The 20081-nt window shown below is 34.9% G+C and overlaps 1 protein-coding gene across 1 annotated transcript in view; it reads right to left on the bottom strand.

Annotated features, from left to right (window-relative positions):
* PHLPP1 (PH domain and leucine rich repeat protein phosphatase 1) overlaps positions 1-20081 on the bottom strand; it is a 288192-nt gene that overhangs the window by 17564 nt on the left and 250547 nt on the right. The window contains exon 13 of the mRNA XM_023495940.2: positions 14692-14822. Within this exon, the coding sequence (XP_023351708.2) occupies positions 14692-14822 (131 nt within the window). The remainder of the gene's footprint in view (positions 1-14691; positions 14823-20081) is intronic.

The raw sequence follows: 20081 nt of genomic DNA, 5'->3' as shown, positions 1-20081 counted from the left end.
GTGCATATAGGTCCTTTTCATTTTTCTTTAATCTCTTTGGGATATAGACCTAATGATGGTATTGCTGGGTCAAAGAGTAAGTCCTCTGACATGGTTCTAAGTTGTTCTCCAGAATGGTAGGAGCAGTTCAAGGACTCCACCAACAATGCTTTAGTACCAGTATAGTTACATATTCCTCCAGCATTTCTCATTTTCTTTTTTTTTTTTTTTTCTTATAATAACTTTTTTATTGACAGAACCCATGCCAGGGAAATTTTTTACAACATTATCCCTTGCACTCACTTCTGTTCCGATTTTTCCCCTCTCTCTCTCCATCCCTTCCTCTAGATGGCAAGCAGTCCTATATATGTTAAATATATTGCAGTATATCCTAGATACAATATATGTGTGCAGAACCGAACAGTTCTCTTGTTATTCAGGGAGAATTGGATTCAGAAGGTAAAAATAACCCGGGAAGAAAAACAAAAATGCATACAGTTTACATTCATTTCCCAGTGTTCTTTCTTTGGGTGTAGCTGCTTCTGTCCATCACTGATCAATTGAAACTGAGTTAGATCTTCTCTTTGTTGAAGAAATCCACTTCCATCAGAATATATCCTCATACAGTATCATTGACATATATAATGATATCCTGTTTCTACTCATTTCACTTAGCATCAGTTCATGTAAGTCTCTCCAAGACTCTCTGTATTCATCCTGTTGGTCATTTCTTACAGAACAATAATATTCCATAACATTCATATACCACAATTTACCCAACCATTCTCCAATTTGTGGGCATCCATTCATTTTCCAGTTTCTAGCCACTACAAACAGGACTACCACAAACATTTTGGCACATACAGGTCCCTTTCCCTTCTTTAGTATCTCTTTGGGGTATAAGCCCAGTAGTAGCACTGCTGGTTCACAGGGTATACACAGTTTGATAACTTTGGGGGCATAATTCCAGATTGCTCTCCAGAATGGTTGGATCCGTTCACAACTCTACCAACAATGCATCAGTGTCCCAGTTTTCCCACATCCCCTCCAACATTCATCATCATTTTTTCCTGTCATCTTAGCCAATCTGACAGGTGTGTAGTGGTATCCCAGAGTTGTCTTAATTTGCATTTCTCTGATTAATAGTGATTTGGAACACTCTTTCATATGATTGGTAATAGTTTCAATTTCATCATCTGAAAATTGTCTGTGAAGATGTTTTCCCAGTTTGTTGCTTCCCTTCTAATCTTATTTGCATTAGTTTTGTCTGTACAAAGGCTTTTTAATTTGATGTAATCAAAATTTTCCATTTTGTGATCAATAATGATCTCTAGTTCATCTTTGGTCACATCACTATCTCTTTTCAAAGCTACATGCTCTTTCCCCAGTTATCACAGAGACCAACAGATTACAATGTAAGTTCCTTGAGGGCAGAGGCAGGCAGGGATAGAGAACAGATCTCTGATTTTACTAGTCTAGAAAACTGTCACATGAGGAAAATCCTATCAATGTAGATCAGATCCTTCCCTGTAACTTATAGTCACAGATAGTTGCCTTAAGCATTGAGAGGTTAAATGATTTGCCTGGGATCATAGTCAGTAGGTCTCAGAGACAGAACTTGAATCCATATCTTCCTAGTTTCAAGACTGACCTTCTATTCACTATGCTACATAATCTATTTATACTCTTCTCATTACTGTTTCATTTGAAATAGGATTTATAATACTGTTTTTCTTTTTCTTTTTTTTTTTTTTTAATTTAATAGTCTTTTATTTACAGGATATATGCATGGGTAACTTGACAGCATTAACAATTGCCAAACCTCTTGTTCCAATTTTTCACCTCTTACCCCCCCACCCCCTCCCCCCAGATGGCAGGATGACCAGTAGATGTTAAATATATTAAAATATAAATTAGATACACAATAAGTATACATGACCAAAACGTTATTTTGCTGTACAAAAAGAATCAGACTCTGAAATATTGTACAATTAGCTTGTGAAGGAAATCAAAAATGCAGGTGTGCATAAATATAGGGATTGGGAATTCAATGTAATGGTTTTTAGTCATCTCCCAGAGTTCTTTTTCTGGGCATAGCTAGTTCAGTTCATTACTGCTCCATTAGAAATGATTTGGTTGATCTCGTTGCTGAGGATGGCCTGATCCATCAGAACTGGTCATCATCTAGTATTGTTGTTGAAGTATATAATGATCTCCTGGTCCTGCTCATTTCACTCAGCATCAGTTCGTGTAAGTCTCTCCAGGCCTTTCTGAAATCATCCTGTTGGTCATTTCTTACAGAACAGTAATATTCCATAATTTTCATATACCACAATTTATTCAGCCATTCTCCAACTGATGGACATCCATTCAGTTTCCAGTTTCTAGCCACTACAAAAAGGGCTGCCACAAACATTCGTGCACATACAGGTCCCTTTCCCTTCTTTATAATCTCTTTGGGATATAATCCCAGTAGTAACACTGCTGGATCAAAGGGTATGCACAGTTTGATAACTTTTTGAGCATAGTTCCAAACTACTCTCCAAAATGGTTGGATTCGTTCACAACTCCACCAACAATGCATCAATGTCCCAGTTTTCCCGCATCCCCTCCAACAATCATCATTATTTTTTCCTGTCATCTTAGCCAATCTGACAGGTGTGTAGTGGTATCTTAGAGTTGTCTTAATTTGCATTTCTCTGATTAATAATGACTTGGAGCATCTTTTCATATGACTAGAAATAGTTTCAATTTCTTCATCTGAGAATTGTCTGTTCATATCCTTTGACCATTTTTCAATTGGAGAATGGCTTGATTTTTTATAAATTAGAGTTAATTCTCTATATATTTTGGAAATGAGGCCTTTATCAGAACCTTTGACTGTAAAAATATTTTCTCAGTTTATTGCTTCCCTTCTAATCTTGTCTGCATTAGTTTTGTTTGTACAAAAACTTTTCAGTTTGGTATAATAGAAATTTTCTATTTTGTGGTCAGTAATGATCTCTAGTTCTTCTTTGGTCATAAAGACTTTCCCCTTCCACAGGTCTGAGAGGTAAACTATCCTGTGTTCCTCTAATTTATTAATAATTTCATTCTTTATGCCTAGGTCATGAACCCATTTTGACCTTATCTTGGTGTACGGTGTTAAGTATGGATCAATGCCTAGTTTCTGCCATATTAGTTTCCAATTTTCCCAGCAATTTTTATCAAACAGTAAGTTCTTATCCCAAAAACTGGGGTCTTTGGGTTTGTCAAAGACTAGGTTGCTATATTTGTTGACTGTTTTATCCCTTGAACCTAATCTATTCCACTGATCAACTAATCTGTTCCTTAGCCAATACCAAATAGTTTTGGTAACTGCTGCTCTATAATATAATTTTAGATCTGGTACAGCTAAGCCACCTTCATTTGATTTTTTTTTTCATTAATTCCCTTGAAATTCTTGACCTTTTGTTTTTCCATATGAATTTTGTTGTTATTTTTTCTAGGTCATTAAAATATTTTTTGGGGACTCTGATTGGTATAGCGCTAAATAAATAGATTAGTTTAGGTAATATTGTCATCTTTATTATATTTGCTCGCCCTATCCAAGAGCATTTAATATTTTTCCAATTGGTTAGATCAGACTTAATTTGTGTGAAAAGTGGTCTGAAATTTTGCTCATAAAGTTTCTGATTTCCCCTTGGCAGATAGATTCCTAAATATTTTATATTATCAGTAGTTACTTTAAATGGAATTTCTCTTTGTAACTCTGACTGTTGGATTTTGTTAGTGATAGATTTATAATACTGTTGAGGGTACTATCATTTTTTCTAGTTACCAAGTTCAGCATCTAGTTGTCACCCTCAACTCCTCATTCTCTCTCAATAGTATCTTCTTCCTTTTCCTTCTCCCCTCATGGGCTTCTCATATGCCATCTGATGTCAAGGCACACTGACACTTCTGTAGCATTAATTACATAAGGCTCCTTCTCTCTCCTGGCACTACTCTCATCCACATTTCAGGCTTTTATCACCTTATTCCTGGACTACTACAATACCTTGCCACAAGTCTAATTTCACTCCAGGTCATGCTCCACTCAGCTATCAAACTGATCTTTCTAAAGAGAAGGTCACTGCACTCTCCAATAAATTCTACTGGCATCCTCTATCACCACCTCAATTAAATAAAAAATCCTCTGTCTAGATTTTAAAGTCTGACCCCTTCCAAACCTTCTTCTACCCTCCATGGACTCTGTGATTCATGACACTGTCATTGCTGTTTTTTCCACAAGACACTCTATGTCCAGACTTGGGAAATTTCTACTGGCTGTCCTGGAATCTACTTCTTCCTCTTCTCTCCCTCCTGGATTTCTCTGGATCTTTTGGGTCCAGCTAAAATTCTACCTTGGACAAGAAACCATTCTTAATTGCCCTCACCATCAGGGCCTTCTTTCTATTGATTATTCAGAACTTATGTTGTTTATATTTCGTATAATTATTTTCAAGTTGTCTCCTTCATTAGATTATGAGATTTTTGAAAGCACAAATTATTCTTTGCTTTTCTTTGTATCTCCAGCACAGTGCCTGGGACATAGTAGGTACTTAAATATTTGTTGATTTGACTTTATAAATGGCTGGGTATCTGTAGAGGGTCACAGATAATGGGGGAACTCTGGGTGAGGTATAAGACCCTTCAGCTGAGAGGGAACTTGCTGACAATGTCATCTCCCCTAAGGGTTTTCGCTCTTCCTGAGAAGTCAGGGGAAGGTGAAACCTGTGTTGTGATTGAAGCACAGTGACAGCAAGTGGCAGAGTCATCTATATCTAACAAGTTGTTCATGTGGGTGCATAGTATATACTTAATGCATGCCCAGGGTTGTTTTTGTTATATAAGGGTATAAAAAGGGGAAAGACCTTGTAATAAATGGACTCCATTTTTCCATCATCCTCAAGAGTCTCACCTCATCACTTCTTCACTAGGAAGATATATTTTAATCACCCCACAGTGGGGCTCTAGAAAGCAACGGTACATTTTATCACCCCAACTTGGGGGTTCTAGAAAGCAGGACTCAATATTTTAATCACTCTGGCATGGGGACTCTAGAAAGCAGGACACAACAGTTATCGCATCATAAATGTGGTTTTTCCTATTGCTAAAATACATTTATACAGTAAGTATGTGAGTATATGTGTGTATTTGCTTTATAGCTGTGGAATAAAAGCAAATTAACATATGTCAACTAACAACAATAACAATAGCTGACTGACATTTATATAGCCCTTTAAGATTTTCTAAGCACTTTATACATATATCTTATATATTCTTCACAAGCACTTTGTGAGATGGATACTGATATTCCCATGTTATAGGTTCAGACTTGCCCCAGAGTCACATAGCTAGCCTCAAGGAGAAGATCTGAACTCAGACCATGCTATTCCAAGTCTAATACTTTTTTCATTTCTCTATGTTGCTTTCCAAAATACACTCAACTTCTACTACAACTTGTAGCAGGAGAGGAAGACACTCCAAAAAATTAAGTTATTTCTTAGTGCTGGTTACCTTAAAATTTTAATGAACTACTGTACACGACCCAAGAATAGCTCAACTAAGGAGTAAATTGATATCTGACTAACATCTGTGCTGATATAACAATTTTTTCCCCTTGCATGAATATTTTTATTCTTAATATTTTTGGTGATAATTTCCTTAAATTTTTCTTTCAAAACTTTATTCAGATGGCAATTTATAGTTCTATGACTACCACTAGTATATACTTTTGCTCTGTAGTCTAAGAAATTGCAGGACTCATGAATCATAGATATCGCCAAAGTAAAGTGCCAAAAGTCCTCAAGTTAATATTTCTATTTACAGCAAGCAACATTTACATGGAAGGTTTGCATCTGATCCCAAGTTTTCAATCTTGTTAAAGCTCTTCCTCTAGGTGAAGAAAAAAGATAGCAATGGCAATTTCTACTATCAGAATGGGTTGGCCTTTATTAAAAAAAAAAAAAATACTACTTCTTATGTAACCTTTTAAGCATATGTAGTGGGAATCTTCAGAAATGTATTTCTTAAAAGGCAAAAACCTTAAGACTCTAGGAAGGTTTTTACTTCTTTTGTAATAGTCTGTTCCTTTTCAAAAAGGTACTAAGTACTTTGTACAATGCAAAAACTTCTAAGAAACCAGCATCTTTCACTGGTCCAATAAAGGAAGAACAAACATCCGAATTCATTAAAAATTCTTTAACAATGTCTTCTACTGAGAATGCTTGTAAATCCCAATTTGTCCTTGTTTTTAGTGAATCTCTTTTTCCTTGTTATTTTCCTACTATGTGTGGATGATTTTCCTTGGAATCTAAATGCACATGGGACTGCATTTGATGATACCTTTAATTTAGATCTGCAAACCAGGGCCCAGCTAGCACCAATAAAATAAATTCATTGCCTGCTTCTCTCTCTCCCTTCCTTCCTTCTTTCCTCCCTCTCTCCTTTCCTTCTTTCCTTTGTTCCTTCTTTTCTCTCTGCACAAACAGTGGAGAGCAAACAAAAATAAGCAAATCAAATCTCTCATGTTCCAAGTAGCATTATACACACATTTAAATGAGAGTCAGATGCCAGAACTATCCTATTATGGATTTAAAACATATCTAGTTTTTTAAAAAATCAGTCTATACTAATGGCATTTCTTTATTCTGAAAGAAAGAGTACAAAGAGAATATAGTTATAGCAAGTGATTTTTGATAATTTAATGCACAATTTTACTGTTTAAGAAAATGACCAGACCCCACAGTTCACCACAAAACACCAGAACAAATAACTGAAATTATTTACCTCTAAAGAGATTAAATGTAGCTTCATTAGAGAGAAAGGTAAACACAACCAAGCAATAAACAAGCACAGGGTAGTATTGAACTTGAGAAGTCCAACATTTGAGTTCCAGCTCTACCATTTACAGGCTTCATAACCATTAGCAAAGTGACATAATCTCATCTGCAAAATAGGGATAATTATAATTTTACTGTTTCCTTAATAGGGTTGTTGTGAGGGAAATGCTTCAGAAACTATAAACATGAACTGTTGCTATTACGCCCTTGAATGTTGTGCAGCTAATATTTAAAAGCTGGAATGTGATTCACTCTTAATGACAGGAGGATACAACCATAATAAAAACTTTAGAAGAATCTGCCTGACAGAGGAAAGTCATGTGAAATTTGCTTTGAGTCCACCTATGATGCCTCAGGACAGAGGCTGTTCCCATGGATAGGTACAGCAAGTATTTTATTTCTTCCTCATATTATTTATACTGTTTTGTGCATTAGAGTTGCTGTTTAAAACTATAACATAGCTCAGGGTCAAATCTAAGACTTTTCTCCTAAGGAATTGCTAGTTTGGAAAAATTTCCCCCAACCTCCCCCACCCCTCCTTTTTTTAAACAGGGTGGGGGAATGTGTACAGGGTACTTGAAGTTACACTTATTTCATGTTTTGAACTGATGAGGCTAGAATTGTAACATTGTCTTTGATGGAAATTTAAAAATCTCTGCAGCTGATAAATCTAAATTGACAGACTATCTCATTTCTTCTGGTTTGTTTTCCCAATGAACCCTAAATATTGTCATTTGTCTGGAAACTTACATAAATAATCGTGAATCTTTTCAATCACCATTTTTCTTTACTGGATTTACATTAGTGATAAAGAATAAATGAGTAACTGTTTCATAAAATCTCCACTAATAAAGAATTAGATGTTGTATTTTCCCAAAGTTTTCTTAATAGAAGTCTCTGTCAAGAAATAAATAGCAGTAAGGTGGCACAGTAGATAGAGCACCAGCCCTGAAGTCAGGAGGACCCGAGTTCAAATCTGGCCTCAGACATTTAACACTTCCTAGCTGTGTGATCCTGGGCAAGTCACTGAGCCCCAATTGTCTCAGAAAAAAAGAAAGGAGAAATAAATGAGATTCCTATAAGGACTGGTAAGTACCCTAGGTTCCTAAACTAATCTGAGCTAAACATATATCATTCAATTACTAAATAAGACCATTTTAATTTAAATCTTATAAAAATCAGGTTAGAAAATTCTGATGTGATATATTTGGGGTGCAAAGAACCCCAAATTTATATTGCATTGCATTGCAAAATTTAATGCATAAATTACAAATGAAATTAAAATATAAATGTATTATAAAATTCAGAGTTTAAAAGACTGTCCAGATATCATCTAGTCTATTTTCTTATTTCATAGGTGGGAAATCTGAGGCCCAGAAAGATTAAATAATCTTTCTGAGTTCATACAATACAAGGAGTAAGTTTTCTAACTTCTAATTTTGTGCTTCTCTTTCTAAATATATTACACTCTGTTCCAACTTTAAAAGAATAAGAATAATTAGTCCAATTAATTTTAAATCTAAGATACCAAGAAAGGCTTACTTTTAATCAATGAGGGATATAATTTCATTATAATTCCTTTCTACTTCTATTGCTACCGCTCAGGTCTTGAATGCCACTATTTCTTAAATAGACAACTGCAATTAGCCTCCAAATTAGCATTTTAGTTTGTGGTCTCTTTTTGTCCTAATCTATCCAACACGCAGACATCTGACAAATCAATTGTTCTAAAGTGTAATTTCAGTTATGTCATATTCTTCCTCAAAAAGCTATGGAATTAAGTCTAGACTCCTCAAACTGGCATTCAAGTTTCTACATAATTTAGCCTGACCCCAGCTTTCAAGCATTTGGCTTCTATTCTCTATCCAAACATCCCTCCTCTAAAGCCCAAGGAATCAAATTCCTTGCTACCCTGCTTTATGGAGTAAGTATTGATTCTATTCCCATTAAAAAAATTTTTTTTTCATTCCCAAATTGCATCCCTCTCTCTAGCCCCTTTATAATCTCAAGTAATGATAATACAAATAACAATAGCTAACATTTATATAGTCTTTAAAGTTGGAATTAGTATTAGCCCCACTTCAGAAATGAAATAACTGAAGATGAAAAAAACTAAGTGACTTGCCCAAGGTAATGCTGTTGTTCTGGGACTTTAGGACTCACAAAGCAGCTACTAAACTTGGACCATGTAATACTATACTAGGATTAGGGGGATAAACATGAATTTCTATACTCCATAGATCTGTGTCCTCTTAAGGAGTTCACTTCTCCCTTATCTATAATACCTGGGCCCAGAGCCGGGCTCCTGGCACCCACTTAACTAACTGAGCTGGTAGCCATGAGTCCCAGTTTCTGGTAAAAAGGTGATCAAGGACTTGTGGGGATCAAAAGAGAGAACATCAAAGTGGTCTGAGCACTGTCTATATCTGCATGTAGTTTTGTTTTCTATCTATCTATAAAACACCCAAAGCATCAAGTGTTAATGCCACTTTTTCTGTGCCTCTCTCAGGACTTGCAATGGGATGTTTTGACTGCGAGATTGGTCCTTCATCAGACCAGAAACCTCAGGCACATAAAGCTTTTTTAGTAACCCCTGAATTCCCTAGCCTGGTGCCCCAAACAGAGGAGAAGCTTAGGTTTGTTACTGAATTACAGAATAGAACAATCAGCCTCTCCAAATAAAAATATTTTATAAACTGCCCTGCTTACTTATTACTGTAGTTCTCATTTCATACTCTGGGAGGCAGCAATGTCTAAGGTGTGGGTCAGTTAAGTTAAATCTTATGCCATCAGAAGGGAGAATAAAAATTACTTTAAAAATAGTTTTGAAACTATTACTTTTGTGTAGGAAAAATTAAACTTTAATCTTTGTAGGTGCTAAAACCCAATGTTATAAAATATTATAATGTATTATAATGTAGATGAGGGAATATATTCATGCAGCCTTTTTAGTAAAATTGTACATGTAAATTAAAACAAGGCATTGCAAAGTCCTAATTTCATGATAGATATAGAAAATATTTACTTTATCCAAAAGAATTAAGGGTTAAATTCAAGAAGAATCTTGTTAATAAACAAAGTATGATTTTGAATCTTGAAAACACTTCTTAAAAGGAGGGGATATGCAATAAATAGATTGAGATTATTAATACCAATTTGTTAAAAATCCAGAATATGTGCTTTGTCAAGGTTTTAAAATTAAAACACATTATAATTCTGATTTATCTGAAAATTATTCTGAAAAAATAAAGGTCTAAATGATTGTATTTACAACACGGTACAGATATTTAAAAGTGAAATAACTTCTAGAAACGTAAAATATGTATGTGTTTGAAGACTGGTATGGAAGGCTTTGAAGGTCAAACAGAAGATTTTGTATTTACTTCATGAAACAAGAAGAAATCACTAGTTTATTGCCTAGGAGAGTGACATGGTTGGACATGAACTTTAGGAAATACCTTTAATGGCTCAATGGAAGATGGATGGAAATGAGGAGAGACTTAGGGCAGACTGATCTATCATCAGGCTGTGAAATATTCCAGTTGTGAGATAATGAAGACCTACGTGATAGCGGCAGCAGTGTCATAAGAGAAAAGGGAGCAGATGTAAGAAATGTAGCAGAAGTTAATCTAACAGGCCCCAAATACCAACTTGGGTTGGGTGGTGAGGAAGGGGGAGTGAAAGATAGTAATGATAATTCCTAAGCTTCAAGCTTGAGGGACTGAGAAAATGGTGTTCTTTAAAGTAACGGGGAGGGCAGAAGGGGGGAAGTTTTAAGGCAGGGGTTTCAGTTGTTTACAGGACATACAGTCTGAGAGATCTGAAAGGCAATTGGGGACCAAAGGCTGGAGTTTAGCAGAGAAGGTGGAGCACACAAGGAGACTTGGGAATCCTTAGTATAGAGATGGTTATTAAAACATGGGAAGTGATGAGATCACCAAGGGAAGCACTCTAGAGAGAAGGCTTGGAGCAGAACCCTTAAGGATGCATAGGGTTAGTGGGAATGTGATCTGGATGAGAATCTAAGAGACTGAGGAGTGGTCAGATAGGTAAGAGAACCAGGTAATTGGTATCCCAAAATCCTAGAGAGAAAAGAGTTTTAAGAAAAAGGTGATTAACAGTCTCAAAGGCTGCGGAAAGGTCAAGGTAAACAAGAACTGAAAAAAGGCCACTGGAACTAAGTGGTAACTAATTCATGGTAACTAAGCACTTGTTGGTAACTTTGGAGAGAGCAGTTTCAGTGGAATAATAAGACTGCAAGCTGGATTGTAAGGAGATAAAAAGAAGAGGAGAGGAAAATTTAAGCACCTATTGCAGATGGTGCAATATTTGATGCAGAGGGCAGAAGAGATGTAGGATGATAGTGGGAAAAGGAAGATCAAGTGAGGATTTCATGGAACTGAAATTAAAAAAAATTATACCTGAATCATCATGTGTGATCTTGGAAAATCAACATCTTAGAGAAATCCCTATTTAAATTACAATATATGACTGTAATGGAACATTAATGCATTGTGACCAATGATACAAATAAAGAACTCATAGAAACCTGGGAAAACTTTTTTGAACTAATGCAAAATGAAGTAGCTAAACTTGGGGAATAATAATAAACAATAATGTAAAAGAAAACACTGAAAATTTCAAAACTAAGTACAATTTGTTGTCCAATTCTGACTCCAAATAACTGATCAGGGAGACAACCCCACCTCTTCAGTGAGAACTAGGCTGTCACATATAATCAATTTGACTGCTTATTTGGCTTAACAGTATTTTTGTTAAAGGAGAGTGTTCTTTGGGGAAGGAAGATTACTGGGAAATGACATCAGTGTAAAAATAAGCATCAGTAGGACACTAATTAAGATGCTTAAAAAATGAAGTCACAATCTTTCTGGCCTTTAATTTCCCATTCTGAAGACCAGAATTATCCTCATCTTTCTTTCTTTCATAGGAATGTTATTAGAATAAGATAAATATGGGAAAGCACTTTCAATTAAGTCTTGATTATAATATGAACAAACTTTTAATTTATCAATTTGTAAGCAATAACCATTTTAATGGAGGCAATCTTATAGAAATAGCAGCAAAATGTAAGTAATTCAATTTTAAACAGATTTTTAAAAATCAATTACATTAAATTAATGAAGTTTAACAATAAGATAATTTGCAAAATACTGCAAACAACTTCAGGATAAATGAAAAGAGTATCTCAACATGGCTGCTATAGAACAGAGATAGTCCCAAATCTGAAATGTTTATTTTTCTCTAAGGTTCCATGATATTTATATACAGTACCTACCAATTAGATGTCTATAAAAACAAAATAAAACAAAACAAAAACAGAAAAACTAACTTTAAGTGTTTTTGATGAATCAATCACTGGTTAGATGGTTCTTTCAATTGCTTTGAAGTTTGGTGTCTTTCAGTTTTTCAAAAACACTTTAGTAAAAATCTCTGTAAGAACTCAGCAATTATTTTTTTCAAAATGGAACAAATGGCACCAAAAAATTCAAGGATTATTATTTTTTTTTAAATTTGTATTTGAGGTATATCACTTCTTACTTAGTGAGAACGTAGCTATTTAATATGGGGAGTACAAATGGAAAAAATATTAAATATAATACTTTTATAAGATGCTTCACAACAGATTCAATTTTCCACATGCTACTGTTAGCCGGCATTCCTAGGGAATTGTTGCTCTTTGTATTTTCATTTTTAAAATGTGGGTTTTTTTTTTAATAATTATGTGTCTATGTAATTCTATGTCTATATAATTCTACTAGAATGACAGAATCAGTTTAAAAAATTATCTTACAAATTACATAGGGCATGCACCTTAGGACCACCAGAAGTAAACATGAATTAGAGAGAGACAAGACATGGTGGATAGTAAGGTGACCCTGAAGTGAAGGTGACTTAAATTCAAGTCCTGCATATGCCTAATACTGGTTATGTGACACCCCCCCCCCCCCACTCCCTCCGCCTTGGGCAAACTATTTAAACTCTGCAGCCCTTCTGAAATTATATCTATATAAGGAGAGGGAGTTTTCCACATCAGTGAAATCACAGGCTCAGTTACAATCTTTATCCTAGTGGATTATATTTGTGTTTTTTCTATATCTAATATAGGGTATTCAAAATGACATCTGTGAATGTTTCGTCATCAGACTTGCTTGTTTATACTTTGCTCTTATTTTTATTTTGGTTTTTTTTTTTTTTTCCTGATTTTATCCAATTATCCATGATCAGCCATTGATTTAAAGATGCAGAATGGATTTTCTTTTTAAATACTAAGAATATAAATGAATGTTATTCATTTTAAGTCAAGCTGAAAGATCTTGCTATGTATTTTTTTCTGACATTATGTTAGGATTCTTACAAAATGATAAGTCAGTTGTCTAATTTTAGCATCATGCTTAGCAGTTCTCTAGTTTAGAGTTCACACCTTTAAGAGTTCACACATTAGCATTCTAGATTCACAAGTCAGGAAGTCACAATCCTACTCTATCAGACGAGGAGTCAACCTTTGAGTTCACACCACTAAAAGAGCATATAAAAAGACAAGCACTAGAGACTTTGAGAGATTTAGAAAGCAGGAGTCAGTGGAAGAGATTGAGAAGCCAGAGACTGCAGTCAGGCAGAACTGGGGATTCGGAAGAGAGGCTGAAGCTGGCAGAGGCAAAGGACTAACAACAAGAGCTCTCGGAACCAATGAAAGTTAACTGGGCTATTTAGGAAGAGACAATAAAAGGACTGGACTTTAATCCCTGGCTGCATTTGAGGTGATTATTACACTGAACTAAGGCTGCCTCCAGAAGCTCCCCAAGAAATCTGCTCCCAAAGAACAATTATATTTGAGAAAAGAGAACACTACAACATTATACTTTTTCTTCCTCCCCAGAATCTCTTAGACTGCTTCATAGAATTCCCAGGGGATTGTGAAAGACAGTTTGAAAACATTGGAGTAATCTAACTTCCTGATTTTATAGATGGGAAAATTGAGGCTCAGAAGTTAAGTGATTTACTTAAGTTTATAAAAGTAATTAGTAGCAGAAAAAATCTATTTCTCCTCACTCCCAGGGTCGGTGTTCTTTCCTTTTTAATAAACTAATAGACTTTGGATATATGCCAAAGTCTACTTCTTCATTCTAGTATAGGAAAATATATCCAAAGTGGCACTAAGAATGATCAAAATAATTCAACTGAAGGTAAAATTAATGAATATCACTTTAAAGGCTTTTCCCAAACTAAAGCTTATTAATGGTACAGATACAAAAGGCAGCAGTGTATTGTACAGTTGAGCTTCCAAGTCAAAAGCTTGGTTAAAATTCCACCCCTATTTGTATCAGATATGTAGCCCCCAGCAAATCAGTTAACTTTTGGTACTCTGAGCAGCTCTTTAAAATTATGATCAGTAGAGTGCTAACTTGTATTGGGAGAAGGAGTTTCTTCACCTGTGAGCTCCCCATACTCAAGAAATTACTGGTCCAGTTCCTATCACAAACGATATGGATGGCACTAGCAATTAAAAGTGATTACCAGCTAAAAGTAGGGTTTGCTTTCTCTTTTTAGTTTTACCATGCAATGGATAGTGGTAAAAATTACTCTAGGGCTAATTTTTGAGTGGAAGAGCTTCTTGTCCATAAGAAAACAACCACTTTTCTAGGAGATGCCAACTTTCAGATCTACTAGTTTTCTAATTTGCTCCTGAAAAGGCTCTCAGTGAATCTTAGGTAGCAGAGTAATAATCTCTCTTGAGTGTCTAACCGGTATTTTTTATTGGATTAGACATCCCATGGATTTGTGAATAATCTTGCAATCAACTATGTTTCAGGAAAACTACACTTACTTCAACAGCTCCAGAGTTTTGTGATCCAGGGAAAGCCGAGGGTTTCCAGTCAAGTCTAGTTCTTGTAGCTTTGAAGGCAGGTTTTCAGGTAATGTGACTTCACTTAGTTCATTACAGCTCAGGTCCACACACTAAAGGAACAAGAGAAAACAGTAAAGAAAGGAGAAAAATTTGGAAATTGGCCAGTTCTGTCGCAAGGTCCTACCCTTTTTTTGGTTAATCAGGTCATAGGTAAGACCATTCAGTACTTTAAAAGAGGCTGAATCTGGCAAGATCAGATAGTTTGTTTACTGCTCTGCCATAAATACATAAAGCAGCCTTTAAATTAATTGCAATTGAATTAAATACAATGTAAATGCTTTTTTTGGTACCTTTTCCTCAGATCACAGAATCACAATTAATGCTACACACTCTTCATTCTTTCCTTTTTAAAAAAAAAAATTGTTAATTTTAATTAAGTATCAACAGAAATATTCCAGATTCTCTACTGCCCACATAATCTTTGCAGCTGTTTTGATCACAGAGGTTCTGGTTACAAATAAGACACTACCAAAATGCAACTTATAACAGACATTGTACTCAAAATGAGGGAACTATCCATTTATAAAATGAAAGGGCATGCTTCCAAAGAAAATTAAATAAATAACTGGTTCAGTGAAATACAGCAGATAAAATTATTATCTGGACTTGCCATTTAATAGAGCACACTAATCTGCAAACATAAAGCCATACTGAATAAGGAATGAATATTGTCACATCAATGGAAATTTTCCTGGATGACAGAGAAAGGAAGGATATAAAGTATGCTAAAAACACGCTGAACTGAAAAGATAATTGATAAATAGCCAACATTCTCTACCTAGATGGTCTAGCTTTTGGGAATATATTAGTTAACAGTAATGAAGAAGGGTTAAAGAAAAAATTAAATTTCTGAATAATGCAAAATTATTTAGAAATCTAAAACAGGTTAAAACTATGTACAAAAGTTTTGTTTAAAATTCCCTTTTAAAAGACTTACATAATTACGGACAAGAAATCTAGACAAAGTGAAAATCAACACTTTTGAGTACCATGTCTTCTACTTGACACAATAATATATTTGTGTAAGAAAGAAATAATTCTTCTCCATGTCCCAAAAGACCAGTGATAGTGGATGACTGCTTTTAAAAAAATTAAAATCCAATCTTAGTTTGACAGTCAAGACTTTCCATCTCTGCTCCTTACCTTCCTTCTAGCCTTATCATTATTTACCCTATCCCTCTAGTTTTACTGTTTACAAAATAAACTCTATGCTTTTGTTCACCAAATTCTCCATAACCAGAAAGCCCTTCTTCTGTCATTCAAGGCCTATTTTAGGCCAGGATAAACCAGGGAGTCTTGAGTTAACTCCATGATACCACAACACTAACAGTGTTAAAAACCAAGACACCAAGAGGAGACCTTTGTTTGGGCTTCTGTACCTTTGTCCTCAGGTGAGAAATAGCTGTGAATTCTTTGGCAAGGAAAACAGAGAAAGTTTTGAGATACTGGTAGAGAACTCCTAGAATCTCAGTGAATTTTCCTGCCACTACTTTTTACTTGCTTTCTCTTTCCTAGCCTGCGGTTTACTTGGAGGTATTTGGGTGTTTTTCTTAAAGGGTTCTTTGTGAGTGATCTATTACACCAGAGAAGGAACCATAACTAGAACAGGCCCAATTCTGATATCATCTCCTCCAAAAAGCCTTTCTTAGGCTTCTCAGCTGCAAATAATTTAGTCATCTATGCTTTCATAGTATTGCGTTTGGATCTTTCCTACAATACTGTTGTTCCTTATATAGTTAAACTGTATATATAGCTTTCTCCCCTATTGAAGATACCATGTTATAATGAAAAGTATCATGGATATGATGTTAGAAAGACCTGTCTTAGAATTCTGCTACTGACTTTTGCCAACTACTAGTGTTATTGTAGACAACGCATGAAAACATAGTGCTTTAAGGTTTACAAAGCCCTTTATATATTTTCATTTTATTCTCACAATAACACTATAAGACCAAGGTGTCAAACAAAAATAAGTGGATTTCTATAGGTTAAATATTGGCTTAGAAAATCACAAATTAACATTAACCTATGGTATATTTTTCTTTATTACATTAAACATTTGCCAATTACATTTTAATCTGGGCATATGAGAGAATTCTGGTTGAGTCTGCCATCTCTATGTTAAGCATTGTTCTTCAGTCCTTTTTCCAAATCCTGACAGATAAAGACAGATGAAGAAAATGAAGCTTATTCAAGGTGCCATGCTCTGTTCACTACATCTAATACAGTGTTTTGCTCATAAAAGCAGTCAATAGATATTTGTTGAGCTGTGTTGTGTGAGTATGACTGGAATTGAAAATTGAGAAAGTATAATATAAATTGAGTCAGTACAGTATAAATGAACAAACCTCAAAAGATGAGGGACTAAACAGTTCTTACTTGCAACTGGTGAAATTACATTGACCAAAGAAAGCATAGACAAATCTGATTAGCTAAATATCAACAATAGTTGTCAGGAATGAATTTCAAGAACAGAGTTGCAAACTGATAAAATATATTGAAATGAAATAGTTAAAGAAAGTTCTGACAATGACAAGTGTATGTGTATATGCATAAGCATCTTACAGAAAAGGAAAAAAAAAAAAACTAAAAATTCTACCTCTGATACTAAAAAGAAAACCACTTAATATTGAGGGGAAATAACAACAAAACCTACAACAAGTTCAAAGTTTTGCTGGACAAGTTATGAAAATACCTTTTCTGGAAATAAAGTCATTTCAGTAAATATAAAATTTAGCTGGTAGGCAGCTGAGGGTCTACTTAAAATCAGTTCAAACCTTTACTCCAGGTAAGGCCATTCTGCATCTTAGCTTCTTCATTGGTACAGATAAGGATAATAATTTTGGCATCACCTATCACAGAACTCTCTGAGACAGGACTCTACAAATGGGTAAGGTTCTAGATCAATAAGAATTCTTGTTATTTCTATTACTTTTGTACATTTCCACGGTGCTCTGTTCATTGCACCTCTCTACATATAGTGATTCAAAGCTTCCTGATGACAGAGGCTTTGTCTTGCACTCATAGAATCATTTTGGAGAGAAAACTTTTAATTTACAAATAAAAAAACAAAACAAAACAAAACAATGAAACGATGACAACAACAATAACAACAAAACAAAACATCAACAACAAGAACAACAAACTGAGGACCAGACAGGCTAGGAGACTTGTCTAAAGTCAATCAGTTTGTTAATGGTAGACTTTTTCCTCTAGTGTCTTGCACATATGAGCTCAGTAAATGCTTTCAGAAAGATGTAGTACCCTGTTATTAGTTCCATCTCTGATATTCAGAATTATAAGATCCTAAGTAATGTAGCTCAATACCTTTATTTTGCAGATGAGGAAACTGAGGCCGAAAGAGTTGAAAAGACTCAACCCAGGTCATACAACTAGTAAATGGTAGTATGGAGAGTCAAACGCAGGTTTTCTGACTTCTAATCTAGCCTTCTTTCCATTACATAACACTGCTTCATTGTATTGAGATTTCTTTAAAATAGAAACAGTTTAAAAAAAAGAAACATGGTTTAGGAAGTATCTAATGCTGAATTTGGATGAATCTTGGCTAGCAGAGAAAACCTGTCTTCCCTCCCCCCTGCCCTGCTACAACCCCACCCAACAATACTTCTGCCAATAATTAACTTTATATAAAACAAACTTCTGGCACAAATGCCAAAACCAAAATAATCCAACTCCCACAAAAGTAAGATCATTCATGGTTGTGAAATGATTCATGGTTCATATCAAAACTTACCCCTGCTGACTTTTAACATGTTTAGATAATGGCAGTGTATTAATTAGATAACGGCACTGTAATAATTAACATGAACTCAAGCTGCTTATGCAAAAGAGTCAAATATTTCAAAGAAATGGTTGGGTATAATCACTTACAACTGCACCACAAAAGCTGCAATATTTTACTTTGTTCTGATATATTTTTCTAGTGTTAGAAAATTTCTTTGTTTAGTTTAGTTTCTTCTACACTTCATCCACAAAACTGTCACAGCAGGTTTTCTAATGTTCTGGGTACTATGCATCTGCCTGGGATTTAATCAGTCTTGAAATCTCATCTGGAATTTTTAACTACTTCTTAATTTTTCCCAGACACTGCACTCAAAGATTATCTAGTTCCCTCTAGTTATCGAGCACCACAGTGGTTCATGTATGGCATTGACTATAATCTGTAATTTAACTTCTGACTGAATTTCTTTCTACTTTTAAGATAATTCTTATTCTATACAACCAAGTTGTGATGAAGAAAAGAACAAATTTTTGTCCTCTTTGGGCTAGAAGCTATTAACTTTTACTATGGATTTAGAAGAAACAAATCCCCATATGGAATTTTTGCCTTATAGGAAACCTTGCTGTTGGCAAAAGGAAACAAGTAAATAGTCAACATAGGGAAGGAAGAATATCTAGGGAAAAATCTAAAAGGCAGAGATAAGGAAGAGACACATTCCAGGGAGAGGTGAAGCTCTGTGAACAGTTAGTCCAATATGAATGGAAGCATAGAATGCATGGAGGGGGGGTAATATAAAGCAGAACTAGAAAGGCAGGCTACAGGGTCATAGATTAGGTGCTAGAATGAACCTGAAATGTTATCTAGTCTAATTTACAAAAAAGGAAACTGAGGCCCAGAGAGATTTTTGGCTATAGACCTAGTATGATGCTGACTCAACACTTAAACCCAAATGTTCTGACATATAATAATAATAATAATAATAATTTATACATAAATTTTTATTATGCATATCATTAAATATAGTACCTACTATGTGCCGGGCACCATACTAAGTGCTTTTCAAATATCTCATTTGATCCTTAAAACCACCAGGGAAAGATAGTTGGCTATTGTTATTCCCATTTTATAGTTGAGAAAACTAAAGCATAAGTTAAATGACTTGTCCAGTATCATAAAATTAACAAGTGTCTGAGGCTGAATCTGAACCCAAGTCTTTCTAACTCAAGTCTAAGCACTCTTCCAATGCATGAACCAATTGGGAATACAAACAAAGAAAGGTTAAAAGGCAGTCCCTGCTCTCAAAAAGGTCACAGCTTAATAGAAGAAACAATATAAAATCAATTACATACAAAATTGGAAAAAAAAAAAAAAAAACAGGACAAATTTGAAGGAATTAATAGAGTGGAGGCCCTAGAATTAAAGGAAAAAGAAGGAAGCAAGAAGGCAGAGAATTCTAAGCTAGAAAAGGTGGGGGAGGAGTGGTAAAGGCTAATAAGAGCTTTAAAACTGAGTAAAGGTTGTGGTCAAACCTGTATTTTAGAAAGATTAATTCAATAGCAGAAGGGAG

The sequence above is a fragment of the Sarcophilus harrisii genome, chromosome 1 (assembly GCF_902635505.1).
Source record: "Sarcophilus harrisii chromosome 1, mSarHar1.11, whole genome shotgun sequence".
NCBI classification, from domain to species: Eukaryota; Metazoa; Chordata; class Mammalia; order Dasyuromorphia; family Dasyuridae; genus Sarcophilus; species Sarcophilus harrisii.
Note: the sequence above shows the minus strand (reverse complement) of the source record. Positions and strands in the feature narration are given on the sequence as shown.